Source organism: Carassius auratus, unplaced genomic scaffold, assembly GCF_003368295.1.
Source record: "Carassius auratus strain Wakin unplaced genomic scaffold, ASM336829v1 scaf_tig00215191, whole genome shotgun sequence".
NCBI classification, from domain to species: Eukaryota; Metazoa; Chordata; class Actinopteri; order Cypriniformes; family Cyprinidae; genus Carassius; species Carassius auratus.
The window spans coordinates 118,496-134,325 of NW_020527975.1; the positions used below are offsets into that span (position 1 = coordinate 118,496).

Below are 15,830 nucleotides of genomic sequence, written 5' to 3' on the forward strand. Positions count from 1 at the left end.
GTTAAAACTTTTTGATAAAGCTCTAATTGGTTTTCTTTTGGAAATATGTTATATGAAAAATCATTCTGAATGCATTTATGACTGTAAAGCATATCCGTGTGTCAAAATTGTGATTAAAATCGAAATCTCAAAATTTATCAAAGAAATCGCGATAGTTGTTTTTTTTTTAGTTTTTTTTTTTTTTTGTCCATATCGCACAGCCATAGTTCATTCAGTAAATACAGTTAACAATCTAGCTTCTGAGTACTAATTTATTAATCCAACAGTAGTGGGGTCAGTTAATTTTTTTGCAGTGGGCTGCGCAAACATATGTGTTTGGTTGTGTGGGCCGCAAGTTTAAAAAGGTTGGGAACCACTGTATTATGCCAATTACATAGCCAATTAAGATATATCAACTCAATACAAAACATAAATTTTTCAAAGATGAATCTAAGAGTAAGATGCATATCTGACTTTCAGTGGCGGCTCCATACAATTTTGATTGGGGGAGCAATGGGGGGGTCCTGGTCATTTCAAGGGGGGTCTCATGAAAACCAAAAAAAAAACACAGTGGGCACGGCTAATAACTGAATATTACTGCATCGAAAATACATTTTGGTCCAAAAATAGCAAAAACTATGACTTTATTCAGCATTGTCTTCTCTTCAGTGTCTGTTGTGTGAGATTTCAAAACACTGAAGTGTAGTGATATTCGGTTCACGAACGAATCATTCGATGTAACTGGATCTTCTTGAACCAGTTCACCAAATCGAACTGAATTGTTTGAAATTGTTTGCATATCCAATAAGCATTAATCCACAAATAACTTAAGCGGTTAACTTTTTTAACGTGGCTTACAATCCCTCGTAACAGAGACCTTTGGAGGGGCAGGTGCTCAAAGTATAAAAGGGGCACATGGATCAAGGCTTTAAATGGCGCTGTTCAAAATATCAGTAAAGCAATATATTGTGATAAATTCCTTGCTGATTCACGTATCGATATGGATGGTTATGTATTGATACAGCAGCAAATGCTTTGATGCAGTTTTGAAAAAGAAACAATAGAGAAGACAATTTTAAGTTTAAAATAATAATAGCTCTGGGATTAGAAACTGAAATGTCTTAAATTGTCCCAAACTGATGACTTTTTCTTCTCTGTTCTACAGAATAATTAAGAACAGCGGTTATAGTAAAAACTATAGAAAACACTTGTGCCTCTACATTTTCCTCTTTCTCACCAGCCTCTGTCTCCTGGCTTGCTGTTCCCTGCTCTCTTTCTGTCACTTGTGCCTCTGCATTTCCCTCTTTTTCTTCCTCTATCTCCATCTCCTCATTTGATCTATTACTTTATACTCTCTGTTCATCTAGGAACAAGGCTCAATTTACTATTTCAGCATTAATCTATTATTTTAACCATCACTACTACTCTTGCACCTAATCAATAAGTCCACCTTAAATATTGATACAAAACATTAAAAAACTTATACACTGGAATTTAGTGATTAATATTATTATTATTACTGCTGTAGTTGTTATTGTCTAAAATTGAACACCTTTGCAATGCAAACAAATGACAAGCTACATTTGTTATTCATATCCTTCACACTGCACTTTGATGTCAGGTATATTATGCATTTTTTGTTTTTTTGACATTGATATTTGTACATTTATTTCCAGAGAGATATTATTGAGTTTACAGGCTAAAGTGGTTTTGCTGTTGTAAACAATGTTGCTATTGTAGGAAAAAAAAAAATTGCGTCACATTTAAAATATAATTATATAATTAATTTCTGAATTGTCTTTATTTTTATAATGATAATTCAGAGAATGAGAAAATCTGAATAAGCCTTACCAGTGTTGTGATAATTACTTTTAAGGCACTCAACGTGTTAAAAAATAAATAAGTACTGTAATATAATAAAAGTTTAGTCAAATAACATAAAAAGACCAGACCCCTCGATGCCTGTGAAACTTTTCTCCCTCAAACAGCACACTAGTGTTACTTCTACACTACAGGCTACACACAGCAACATATCTGCATGTTCTCACATCACATTGTTCTTGTAAAATAATAATAAGTAAATAAACATCAAAATCACTTCGCTGAGAATGAAACACCACTTACCAGCTGCCACGGTGTTGAAAACATCCTTTAGCAGTTAAAAAATGCGCGTGCGGCGTGAGGAATTGTTCCGGTCAGTTGAAAGGTCATCATGTTGGTCATTTTATTTACGGCTAAATTATTATTAATACATTTTACTAATATTATGATTGGGCGTGGGCAGGCATTCACAAAAGGGTATGTTATTGCAAAAAAAAAATTATAGGAAATTTTGCTTTGACAAAAGGGCACTTATGGGGCAAAGGAGCAGGTGCTCAAGTGAACCGGTTCTTTCGGACAATTCGATCAAATAAACCAGTTGGAAAAAAAACTGGTTCACCGGTTCTTTGCGCTCGATGTAATGTCATTAGTGATGACTGCCCTTCATCAGAGACAGTTTATAAAAAAAGGACTTTGAAAAGGACTTTGCCTTCATTCAAGCCATCAGTTTACCCGCGCTTATAACCTAAGCACAGAATCAGTTCAGAATCATCACCAAAAGAATCAGTTCGGTTCAGACGAGCTGTGTGTCGGTCTGCTTCACACTGAATCACACATGCGCAGTATCATCAGCTCCTCGGTTCTCGAATCAGACACGTCTGACAGAAACGGTTCTTCGTTCAGTGTACGAATAAATGTCTAAATAATAATTATTTATTATTGTTCTGCGTAGTTTGAAGAGAAAAAAAATTGAATCTTTGTCCCAGATAGGCTATATATTTTTTAATCAGGAAGAGGATGGGGGGTCAAATGGGGGGTCAGAGCATTTTTTGCAGGGTCTTGAGACCCCCCAAGACCCCCCCTGGCGCCGCCGGTGCTGACTTTTAGTAAAATTCATAGTATGAAGTGTATGAAGACACTTCATGCCATAGGATCATTCTGGCTACAGAAGGCCCTGATCCTCTTGCAACATTTCCTAAAGTACCTCATACCAAAACAAACATCCCCCGAGAGATAGGAAATAACAACTGGAATTAGCATTGATCATGTAGAGTTATCACCTCTTGAGACAAAAGGCATTTTGCATGAAAGACATTGGGAAATGGCACACTCTCTACAGTGAGCAAAATTTCTCTTAACTCTTTGGATCTTTGTCACCTTTCAGTCTACTTCTTGTAAAATCGAGACCATTGTACCAGCCGCCCTGGGACCATTCAATGGACACCACACATCACTGTAAATATCGTTTGCATTCATGTAGAACATTATATTATGCTGTTGACAATTTTGAGTGAGCTGGGTGAAGGGAAGGATGGGTGCGTGGAAGGGAAAAGGGAAAGAAGGGGATGAAAAGGAACTAACGCACAGGTGAGAGAGGTGTTTTTCCCACATTTTCCCTCATGTGCAGACAAATGTCTGAATGTTAATGCACTGTGTGTGTATTGTCCGTCTCAGAAGATTCCTTAGTAAATGTTTGTCTCTGCTGATTTGTAAATAGGTTTTAAGGGAAAACTGTTGTTAAAAACCTTTACTGCTATTTAGGAGAACTCTTAGTGGTAAGGTAAAATGTTTTGTGAATACGGGCCCTGATCTGTAATCAGATAATAAAGGGGTCTCGTGGCACTTACCCACACAAGTGCGACTGTCATTGGCCACAGTGAAGCCATCGGGGCAGTAGCATGCTCCACCCTGCGGGCTAGGATGACAGCGGTACTCACAGCTCAGAGAAGAACACTGGTGCAAATCTACAAGAGATACAGTTTTTGTAGGTAGTTACTCTAAGTATCTTGGGCATTTGAGATAATTCAACAAAATACACTACTTTAAATTGTGCTTTAATACTGAGGGTTTCGTTGAGTTTATGCATATTCATTAGAAATGCACTGACATCTAGTAATTACTTTGTGATAGGCTGTTAGGCTTGTTAGGGAAATTGTTAATGTTAATTCTTGACCCATTATTGTCCAGTTATACTGAGGGTTTCGCTGATGTTATGCATATTCATTAGAAATGCACTGGCATCTAGTAATTACTTTGTGATAGGCTGTTAGGCTTGTTAGGGGACATGCTATTGTTAAATGTTTGACAACACATCATCATTACATAAAAGTTTATGAGTACTGTTAGTAACATGCTGATCAACACAAAATTTTTAAGATTTAATTTAATTTACCACAGGTCAGATGTGCTGTACTATTGCTCTCATCTGTTCCACCAGGGCAGTCAGGATGTTCATCGCACACTTTGTTTATGGGAACACACACTGAAGAGCCTGGACAGGGCCATTTGCCAGGGTAACAGTCTCTGATACCTGGGTCTGAAAGTATGAGCATTTAGGGTTAACTAATTTACCATATGATATACTAATTTAATGTGTTGCATATCCATAGGAGAAAGGAGGTAGGTTTGAATCTCACCACATCCATTCTCATCACTAAAATCCCCACAGTCATTGATGCCATCACACACCCACTGCTGAGGCATACAGCGTCCGTTACTGCAGGTGAACTCTGACCCACTACAGGTTCTATACTCTGGAAGAAGAAAACATAGTAGTGCTTTATAATATCAGAAACAACTACAAGTAAACTATCCACTATTGTATTTGCATGGTACTCAGAAGTACACGGTACTTTTATCGGTGACCTGATGTATACTTTGACCACCCACATTTACTTCATAGAAGGTTATCTTTTGTAACCCATGCATCTTTGGTAGAATGATCGACATGTATTGTGGAACCCACCACAGTTTTGCTCATCACTGTTGTCTCCACAGTCATCCCAGTGATCACAGACAAAGGGCATTGGGATGCAGTATCCACTGGTACATTCAAACTGATGTGACTGACAATGCCTTGCTGTTTGAGAAATGAAAAACAAAGAATATGAAAAGAAATGACCGTGATATACATGGTCAAATGTTGAATATTCATCTCAACAAGCTTCACTGACTGATCTGATTGGTCACTACACTTTCACTCACTGCAGTTGGATTCATCTGATCCATCTCGACAGTCTAGTATCCCATCGCAGTGCTGAGTATTGTTGTAGCAAGCATCGTTAGCACATGTCTTCTCTGTGCAGGTTGGGTAATCTGGATTCAGTAATTAGGAAATTTGTTGCATGTTATTGGAATTTTAAAACCTGATGATGGAAACAAAATCTGACAATTCTTTGGTAACTGATTCATCTTGAGATTTTTATGTGTATTGGATGCTTTAAAAGAGTCATATGCTTTTTGTCTCATAAAGATAACATTGCAAAGGACCTTTGTGACATTCATTATAGGCCTGTTTGCAATTCATTTTAGTTTTTGAAGTTTAAATTCAGGTTCGAAGAATATCAACAACTACAAATAATGTGTAACAACTACAAATAATGTGTGTGTACTTGTGTTAGATGTGTTACATCTGTTAACAAATAATATAATTCTTTATTCAAATTATATTTAGAATTTTCTGAATGTCTGACAATTATTTATTTTTTATTACTATATTGACCAATAAAGAAAACTGTACTGGTAGTACTGTGACTATATTTATTTCAGTGTTTTACAGGCCTAGGCTGTACTTTTGCACTGAGGTACTCTTTGTACTCTTTGACAGAGATACTAAATTGTCACAAACAAATGAGTAACAGATATTTTTATTCAATTCAAGGTTAAAATAGTAGGAATTAATTATATACAAAATGAAATAAAATAAATAAATAATTAATTGTAATTAAAATATTACTGACAATATATCATTATGTTTATTTTGTTTTGTTTTAAGTAATGCATACTGATAAATAGGAGTTTGTGTTAGTAAGTGCCCCATTTCTTTTTAGTGTATGGAAGAAAGAGACATTCTCACTGCAGTTGTTCTCATCAGAGTTATCCACACAGTCTGATACATGGTCACATCTATATTGTTTGGGAATGCACTGCCCTTCTCGACAGGTGAAGTGGTCTGAGCTACATGTCTGCACACCTTAGAAAACAAACAATATTGAAACAATACTGAATAACTGTATTCTTTCTGTCATTTAAGGCACATAATCATACCACAGACTCTTTGCTCATCAGAACCATCGGTGCAGTCTGATTCACCATCACAAACAAACGCTAAAGGGATACACTCCTCTCCTGTCAAGCACTTGAACTGCTGAGAGCTACAGGTTGGTAAAGCTGAAAATACAATACAGAGAATGAGAAAATCCATGACCCTTGATAAGGGGTCAATCCAACAAGCCATTGTTCAGCTAGAGATACTTACGACAGTTCTGCTCATCAGAGTCATCTGTGCAATCCTTTGTTCCATCACACCTCCAGTCTTGATTTATGCACTGACCATTACTACACTGGAACTGACCACTGGTACACTGACCTGCTCAGAAAATAATGTTTTTTTTTTTTTTTCTGAAAATGTAGGCTTCACCAGTTCATTAGATGTTAACAAAGGAAAATAATCTAGAAAAGTGTCAGAACCTGAAGGCTGATGTAAAAGTAAATCTTAATGGTTCTGAGGACTTAGGTTTATTAGATAATTTAGGAGGAAAAAAATCACGGTTTTGCAAGGAATAACTTGGCAATGAGTAACTCTGTTTATGGGTTTAGGAGCTACTGTGTAGAATACCTTAAACTCTACTTCATGTGATACCTCATGAAATCAGCAATATTGAACTCACTTTTGCAGAGGTAACTGAAGTTGCATTTTTTTTTTTTTCATTGCTTCATTGTTTTGTGTCAGCAAATAACTTTGATTTCTAAATGCATCATTGGATAGAAAAAAAATAAATACAAATATATATATATATATATATAGCACCAAGCACCGGTTTAATGTCAGACAAAATTTTCACGGACCGGGCTTTAAGGTGTGATGGATAAATACAAAATAAAATGATACGACTGGCATAAAAACTTTGGTATATTGTAAATATAATAACAAACATGAATCCACTGTGTATTCGTATAAAACTTTATTAGCAGCTTTGTCGTAACATCGTGCCAACAACATAACATAAATAACAATAAAATATCAAAATAAAAGATCGTTATGGCTCAGCGCACTTCTACCTCCACCTCTGTTATTTGTTTTATAAAAATCCACCGCTCACGGCTCTGCTGGTCCAGTCAGCGCAGGGCTGTGCCACAGTGTTGTTTTTGTTTTGAAATTGTAAAAAATATATATAATGAGCGAATACATCATGAATCCATTTTCCAAACCGTGTTTTTGTCTTATCCGAATCACTACGGTACACCTATAATAAGTGTTTATATTCAGACTATTTTAGTCTGGTTGGGGTCAGCAACGTTGCAGAATAGCACACTGATTTAGCAGATGCTTCTGCCGAAAGCAAGTTACAAAATGAGAACAATAGAAGCAATCAGACCAACGAGAGAACAACAACAGTATACAAGTGACAAGGTTCATTTAGTCAAAAGCTGTCATTAAGGCTATACATTTTCAAAAGGTACACTTTTGTATCTTTTAGAGACTAATTTACATTTTAAAAAGATACACTCTTAAAAATAAAGGTGCTTCTTGATGCCATAGAATGGTTCCATAAAGAACCTTTAACATCTTGAAGAACCTTTCTGTTTCACAAATGTTATTTGTGGCTAAAGGTTTTTCAGATTACAAAAAGGTAGGAAAGAGGTGGTTCTTTAAAGAACATTTGACTGAATGGTTCTTTGTGGAATCAGAAATGGTTCCTCTATGGCAGTGGTTCACAATCCTGCACATTTTTGGTGTCTCTCTAATCTGATGCACACATTTGAGGTCTTGGAGTCTTCACTTATGAGGTGATGAGTTCAGTCAGGTGTGTTTGAATAGGGACACATCTAAAATGTGCAGTGTGGCGGGTTCTACAGAACCAGGATTGAGAACCACTGTTTTATGGTATCCCTGTGAAGAACCTTTTGAAGCACCTTTATTTTCAAGAGTGTACTGCCCCAGTTACAGCTTTTGAACCTTTATTTCTGAGTGTATTGTTTGTTTAATAATCATCAAAACCATACTTTAAAAAAAAAGAAGAAAAAAAATCTAAATGCAATCATATTTTCAAGTGTGAATATTGTACTATATATTAATAATGCAAATATTAAAATAATTGATCATTTCATTATTTTATTAAAACATACCTTGCACGATGCAGGGTCCATGGATTAGACATAACAGTGCTAAAACAAAAAGGCCTGATCTGTCCATTATGGTTTTATTTGTCAAAAAGTTTGCAAAGTTGAAGATAGTAGGCTACAGAATGAGAACGACTCTATTCTTCTAGTTCCATAACTGTCTCAGTATCCATCCATGGTGAGTTTGTCTCCAGACCAAAAATGTATTTGATGGGCTCCTCTCTTACAATAAGCAGGGACTGGATGAAACAGACAAAGTTACAGCCCTTTATGACCCTGACTCTGTATGACTTTAATCTAATATTAACTTTTTTCCAGTTAAACTTGTCAGCATCAGCAAAAACCTTTAATGTAATGATTTGTATAACAGGAGGACAAGCCTTTTTTATGTTTATTGGTAAGATTTTGCAACTCCTTTAGAAAAATAGCCAATAGTGTCAGGGTTGGCAAGGGAGGAACTCAAGTGCAGGCAGGTATCGCGTTACACAGAGGATTTATTATATACAAAAAGGGGAAAAACAAAACCCACGAGGGGGAAAACAAGGGCTAGGGTAGACACTAAATAGTTCTACAAAACACAATAAACAAGGTAAACAAAGACTCTGAACACTAACTACTAACAAACACTCACTGCAAGACAAAAGACTTCTTAAGAGGGGTTTCAAGGACAAGATATCTCAGGAGGCTGACAGGTAGGAACACATAAGTTGAACAGTCACAATGAACCGACGCAAGACAGAGCACACTAGGAGATCTAAATAGGGGGAACAATTAAGACACGACAGGTGACACAGATAGGACAATCACAAAAAGACTAGGATAACAAGGGGGTCGGGGCAAGGGAACGAGACAACACAAGCACATGGCCCAAAGACAAGGCCATGTGCTTGAACACAAAACACGGGTATGCCATGATCCTGCCTCAAGACTAGGAAAAATCAAGGACACGAGGGCAGAATCATGTCAGAACCCCTCCCTTAAGGAGCGGCTTCCAGACGCTCCTCAAGGGAACATCAAACACGGGACATGACTGACATGACAGACTGGGACACAGACACAAACCAACAAGACATGACAAATAATAACAATGGCAAACATGAATACACAATGGCAGGGTTAGGGTGGCAAATCAAAAAAAACAAACAGGGAAGGGGAGGAGGCGGGAGCACAAAGTTCATGGGGTACAGACCAGGGTGGGTGGGAGGGGTAGGGATCTTAGGAGGACAGGACGAAGGCTGACGACGGGGGGTACGGGCAGGTCTGGGTGGTGAGGGGTGGGGAGGGGTCTCGGGACAACTGACAGAGGACATGACAGGAGCAGACACGGGACGCGGGGCAACACTTACGGGACGCGGGGAGACGACAGCTGGACACGGGGGAACAACATCTACTGGACACGGGGGAACAACATCTACTGGACACGGGGAGACAACAGGACACGGGGCAACATTCACTGGACACAGGGCTACATCAACAGGACACGGGGCAACACTCACGGGACACGGGGAGACGACGGCTGGACACTCGGGATTTCTGGGGACAAGACAGGACTGGTGGGGATTTCCAGGATCTGGACAAGACGGGACAAATAATCAGACAAGGCTTTGGCGGCTATAATAACCGGCATCTCCTTACGAGATGAGACGGACTGTATCAAAGTTTCTGCTGCAGAGTCGGCCGCGGCTCTCTCCTCCGCCCTCACGACAGCAGACTTAAACTGTTCTCTTATTCACTGGCTCAGGCACGCCAGCGCTCTCCGCTGCTGGCTCGGGCACGCCAGCGCTCTCCGCTGCTGGCTCGGGCACGCCAGCGCTCTCCGCTGCTGGCTCGGGCACGCCAGCGCTCTCCGCTGCTGGCACGGGCACGCCAGCGCTCTCCGCTGCTGGCTCAGGAGACCTCGCCGACTCAGGAGGAGACAGGGTCACAGGACCGGCAGGCCCCTTCTTCTTCCTCTTCCTCCTTGGCCGCGGTGCAGAGGCCACAGCTGGGTCGGAGGCGGGTTGGGGGAGTTTGGTCTCGGGCAGGGCAGACTCGGTCACCGAAGACTCTGAAGCTGACTCCCACGACAATCGTCTCCCACGCTTCCTGGGGAGACTGATGGCTGTGGAAGGCGCCTCAGGACTCTGGGAGGGATCTGCCTGTTCCCCCAGTGTAGTAACTGCCAGGAGATGACCCTCTGGGATCACTGGCAGCTGGGTCTATGGTGGGGACCTCTGGGGGGAGGCCTGTGGCTCCTCCTGGGAGAACTTCTCCCACAGCCGGGCATAATTGTGGAGGATCCATTCCCCCTCGGGCGAGTATGGGAGGGTGACCCCCTTCCTGTCGGTGGGGGATGACATCCAACATTGACGACGAAACTCCAACTGGGATTGAGGAGTGGAGGACATCCTGTCTGCTGAGTTCCTATTTGGTCGGTTCATTCTGTTAGGGTTGGCAAGGGAGGAACTCAAGTGCAGGCAGGTATCGGGTTACACAGAGGATTTATTATATACAAAAAGGGGAAAAACAAAACCCACGAGGGGGAAAACAAGGGCTAGGGTAGACACTAAATAGTTCTACAAAACACAATAAACAAGGTAAACAAAGACTCTGAACACTAACTACTAACAAACACTCACTGCAAGACAAAAGACTTCTTAAGAGGGGTTTCAAGGACAAGATCTCTCAGGAGGCTGACAGGTAGGAACACATAAGTTGAACAGTCACAATGAACCGACGCAAGACAGAGCACACTAGGAGATCTAAATAGGGGGAACAATTAAGACACGACAGGTGACACAGATAGGACAATCACAAAAAGACTAGGATAACAAGGGGGGCGGGGCAAGGGAACGAGACAACACAAGCACATGGCCCAAAGACAAGGCCATGTGCTTGAACACAAAACACGGGTCTGCCATGATCCTGCCTCAAGACTAGGAAAAATCAAGGACACGAGGGCAGAATCATGACAAATAGAGTGTATTGACTGACATAAATGAAATGTTTCAGAATTAGTGAAAGCATTTTATGTTCAGTGTCAGGCTCTTTTTCTTTCTTTCTTTCTTTCTTTCTTGAAACTGATTATGAAACATCTCATTTATGTCAGTCATTTATGACATTTAATATCCAGCGACATCGTCGACTTGAATGCACAGATATTCTTTAAACTGAACTGAGCTAGATGATGACATCACTGAATTCAAAGATGAACTGCCTTTGACTGAAAATGTATTGTTTACTATTGTCATTATGCATTATTGACACACTATTTTCCTATTTAATACTGTAAAGTGCTTTGACACAATCTGTATTGTTAAAAGCACTTTACAAATAAAGGTGACTTGACTTGACGACTTTTGGGGTGCACATTTTTGGGATTCACAAATTTTTCATAATTGTTTAAAAAATGTGTCTTTATAATAATACTTTTGGTTTGTTACATTTTGTTTCTCTACTGTTATTGTAATATGGCTAGGCCTATAGTGTATTAAAATATGTATATTTAAAATTATTTTGGACCAATTTTTCAGCACACAAATTTGGACCAAATTTAATTTTCCCACCATACTGTGTTATGAATATATTGCAGAGATGTTTTACCAGATATTTTCTTTTTGACTATATAATTTGTATGTTATCTTGTGCAGAGCAAAATAAAAGATAAGATGGCTAAAGATAATATTAACTCAAATTATATCTGTACGAATTTCTTTACATAGTTGAATGTGATTCTTTTCTCTTTGGGAGATAAATGGTTTTGTGGTTATAACGGTGGTCGCCGCCCCCAAAGTAAAATAACCATTTTAAAGGGGGGAAAAAAGAAACCTTCGGGCGCCAGACAGGATTAAACCTGTCAAAAATTATCTTTACCCAGGATAGCAGAAAAATAACCACCTGTTACACAACAAATAATAATAATCCCAGACTAAAGGTCATCAGGATATTTATTTCTTTCATATGTTCAAAATCATAACACAGAAAAACAAAATGGACAAAAAAAAAATAAAACAAAATAAGAAATGACCACACGTTCCCGCTAGCGGTCTCTCTCCGGAATCCGTGCCCGTGCCAGAAACCGACCGCGTCACGCTAATCCACGTTTGCAGATTCGTGTCCACATTCATTCACAAAAATGTCCATAAAAAAAAAAAAATAGAGAAAAAGAGAGAACAAAGAAAACACTGGATGAACATCTCATTCAGTTTCATTAAATCACACACATTAAATCAACAGCGTCAATAATTTTATCGGGCCACAATAATTATAAACAAAACACTAAGCACACAGAATGTGTGAATATGAAAGCTATGTGAATGGGTGCGTGCGTGTGTTGCAGTGTGTGAAATGGCGGCGCAAAGGTACTGACCACGTTTGCAGGTATTGAAGGCACCAATGAGTATCGCGGGTCACCAGACACCAAGATAGGTGGATAAGCAGTTTTTTTCTTGTCTTCAGCACTGCCCATGGAAGTTGGTCTGGAAGTGCAATGCTTCAGTCACGCACCAGACATCATACCCATGAAACAGCTGATTGACACACAGCCGTCTTTCCACTGTAAACTATCACTCATACGGGCTACCCTCATGTGCAAACAAACGGATGACGCTTCTGATTCAGGTATGACACGCTCCCTTTAAATACAATTCCCTTCGGCCGTTAATTGACACACTCCACCCAGAAATCACGCTAAAATGAAAGTGAAAGTAACCAATGTTATAGAACAGATTATTTTGTTTGCCACACTCTCCCACCCTAGTAGAAAACAACCTATGGTTGTTTAGGAGAGAGAAAATCCTAGAAAATCTTCGTCATCTGAGGATTCTTGAAATATATCCAGGAGTTTTTTCTTTTCTTGTATCTCCAGTTCTGCCGCTGTTGGATAACACATTTTTATGTTGCAAACATGTGCTGTACGTACGTCTTCTCCAGTGTCTTCCAGGGCTATTTGATAGTTCAACGGACCCAGCTGCTTGATAATGCGATAAGGACCTCTCCATTTTTGGGCTAGTTTTGCGCTAAATTTACGCTGTGCATTAGACTGGGGAAAGTTACGCAACCATACTCGATCCTTGCTTTTGAATGTTACATCTCTCCTATTTTTGTTATAGTTCCTCAATTGTCTCATTTTTGCTCTCTTGCTGTTTTCTTTCGCTTGAGTTTGCAGATGATGAAGATGATGAACTACATCATAAGAGGCAGCATCTGGGGTTAGATTAGGGCCAGAGAGTATTTTGTCCATTGGAGTTTCCTACCCAGCTGGAGTTCGGCTGGGGTTAGTCCAGTGGTCTCTTGAACGGCTGAATTAAGGGCGAATCTGAATTCTGGTAAGAACTGGTCCCACCTCTGATGGTTGTCGTCCACATAGGCTGCCATCATGCTCTTGAGATTTCGATTAACTCTTTCTGTCATGTTGGTTTGGGGATGATAGGCGGTAGTTAATTTGGGAATAACACTCCAGTTCTCACATAATTCTCTGAAAACAGATGAAACAAACTGAGTGCCTTTGTCTGAGAGAACGTAGTCTGGTAAGCCCCAACGTGTCAGGATGTCTTTTCTGAAGATGGAGGCAACATTCTTTGCTGTGGAACTCCGAATAGGGAAAAACTCCACCCATCGAGAATAATAATCAACAAAGACCAGCAGGTATTCATTTTGAGTTGTGCTACGTGGCAACGGACCCATGAGGTCGACTCCTAGCATTTGGTTTGGGCGGCTTGTTGTGATTTGCTGTAGTTTTCCAGCAGGCTTCCTGTTATCACTTTTCAGAGTTTGACATTTAACACAGGTCCTCACATGCTGTTTCACCGCTGACCACATGCCTGGCCAAAATGCTACTTCCTGAAGTCGCTTATAGGTCTTGTAGATTCCTCCATGGCCACAGATGGGAGTGGAGTGATATTACTGGAGAAGGGTGGATCGGAGACTGCTGGGAATGTAGATTCTGTAATGCAGTTGGTTATTTGTCAGGTATGCTTTGTGATACAATTTGTCCTCAATTATTTCGTACTGGTCATTCAGACTGGCACAATTATCTGCAACCGCTTGCAATAATTTTGTAACTTCGGGGTCTTTGTGCTGTTCGACCCACAGGACAACATCTGATACAGGCAGGGCTAGGTCTTTTCTGCTGGTGTACAAGTTACATCCTGGGGTAACCGAAGATCTGGATAGAGCATCCGGAGCTACATTTAGCTTCCCTTTTCGGTACTCAATAACAAAATCGAATTTCTGCAATCGCAGGACCCAACGAATGAGGCGGCTGGTGGTTTTCGTGGAGTTCATGACCCATTGCAGTGCAGCATGGTCGGTAACAACTGTAAAAAGCTTGTGCTCCAAGTAATGTTGCCACTTTTCCAGGGCCCAAATGACTGCAAGGCATTCCTTCTCCGTTGCAGTATAATTGAGTTCGGCCCCAGTTAATGTTCGACTTGCATAGGCTATAACCTCCTCTCTGCCTACATCCCTCCGTTGTGCTAATATGGCACCCAGGCCGATGTCACTGGCATCGGTGTAAACAATGAATGGCCGCTGAAGATCGGGATGGCCCAGAATGGGAGGTGAGGTGAGACAAGACTTTAGCTGTTCAAAAGCTTGCTGACACTGAATTGACCATTGAAAACTATGTCCCTTCTTTTTCAGTGCGTTGAGGGGTTCAGTAATTTTTGAAAAATTTGGAACGAAACGGTGATACCACCCTGCTAACCCGAGGAACCACTGAACTTCCTTCAAGTTCGTAGGCACAGGATAGGTATGAATGGCTTCAGTCTTACACGGGTCTGCTGAAATGCCTTTGACACTTACAACATGTCTTAGGAAGGAGAGTTCTTGAAGACAGAATTTACTTTTCTTTAAGTTTATGGTGAGACCAGCAGTTCCTAGTCTATGGAGGACAGTCTGGAGGTCGTGGAAATGCTGAGTTATTGAAGGTGAGTACACAATGATGTCATCGATGTACACAAAGCATATTTTTCTCCTAAGTTCTCCCAGAACTGTCTCCATGAGCCTCTGAAAAGTTGCGGGCGCATTTTTGAGACCAAACGGCATAACATTAAATTGATAGAGACCTGCAGGAGTGATAAAGGCTGTCTTGGTTTTGCTGTTGGGGTCCATGGTCACCTGCCAATATCCACTGTTTAGATCGATTGTAGAGAAGATGGCTGTCCCAGAGAGGGATTCCAGAATTTCTGTGATGTTGGGAAGAGGGTAAGCGTCACTTTCTGTTACAGAATTAACCTTTCTGTAATCCACACAGAATCTAAATTTGCCGTCTTTTTTGGGTACTAAGACCACCGGTGATGCCCAAGCAGAGTGGGATGGTTCAACTATTCCTTGCATCAACATCTCATCAAGTTGCTCCTCCAGGGCAATTTGATTGAGGGGGGACAAACGGTATGGCCGTTGTTTAATGGGGACTTGGCTGGTGGAATAGATGCTGTGTTGGAGAACCACAGTACGTCCAGTACGGAGAGTACACACCTGAGGGCTTTCGTTCAGGATTTGGAGTAACTGTAGCTTTTCATCAAAGGGTAAATGAGCAGCGTCCACAGCATTTTTTATCAATGTCTTTTCATCAATACCGTCCGGGTGTTGAATTTGCAATGGTGATGATGGAGGGGGCACAGAAGTTAATAAGGAAAGGTTTTGTGTGGCTTCCTTAAATTGACATATATCTTTTTGGGGACTTACATTTGACACACTTGGATTTC

General features: G+C 40.3%; 1 protein-coding gene across 2 annotated transcripts in view; it reads right to left on the bottom strand.

Annotated features, from left to right (window-relative positions):
• Positions 1–8,407, bottom strand: part of lrp2b (low density lipoprotein receptor-related protein 2b) — a 104,773-nt gene extending 96,366 nt beyond the window's left edge. For both annotated transcript variants that reach the window (XM_026259434.1, XM_026259433.1), the window contains exons 1-9: positions 8,149–8,407; positions 6,278–6,388; positions 6,067–6,189; positions 5,876–5,992; positions 5,005–5,115; positions 4,766–4,879; positions 4,437–4,553; positions 4,193–4,336; positions 3,648–3,764 (exon numbers count right to left, since the gene is read on the bottom strand). In XM_026259434.1, the coding sequence (XP_026115219.1) occupies positions 3,648–3,764; positions 4,193–4,336; positions 4,437–4,553; positions 4,766–4,879; positions 5,005–5,115; positions 5,876–5,992; positions 6,067–6,189; positions 6,278–6,388; positions 8,149–8,215 (1,021 nt within the window). In that variant the 5' untranslated portion in view covers positions 8,216–8,407. The remainder of the gene's footprint in view (positions 1–3,647; positions 3,765–4,192; positions 4,337–4,436; positions 4,554–4,765; positions 4,880–5,004; positions 5,116–5,875; positions 5,993–6,066; positions 6,190–6,277; positions 6,389–8,148) is intronic.
• Between the last annotated feature and the right edge of the window lie 7,423 nt (positions 8,408–15,830).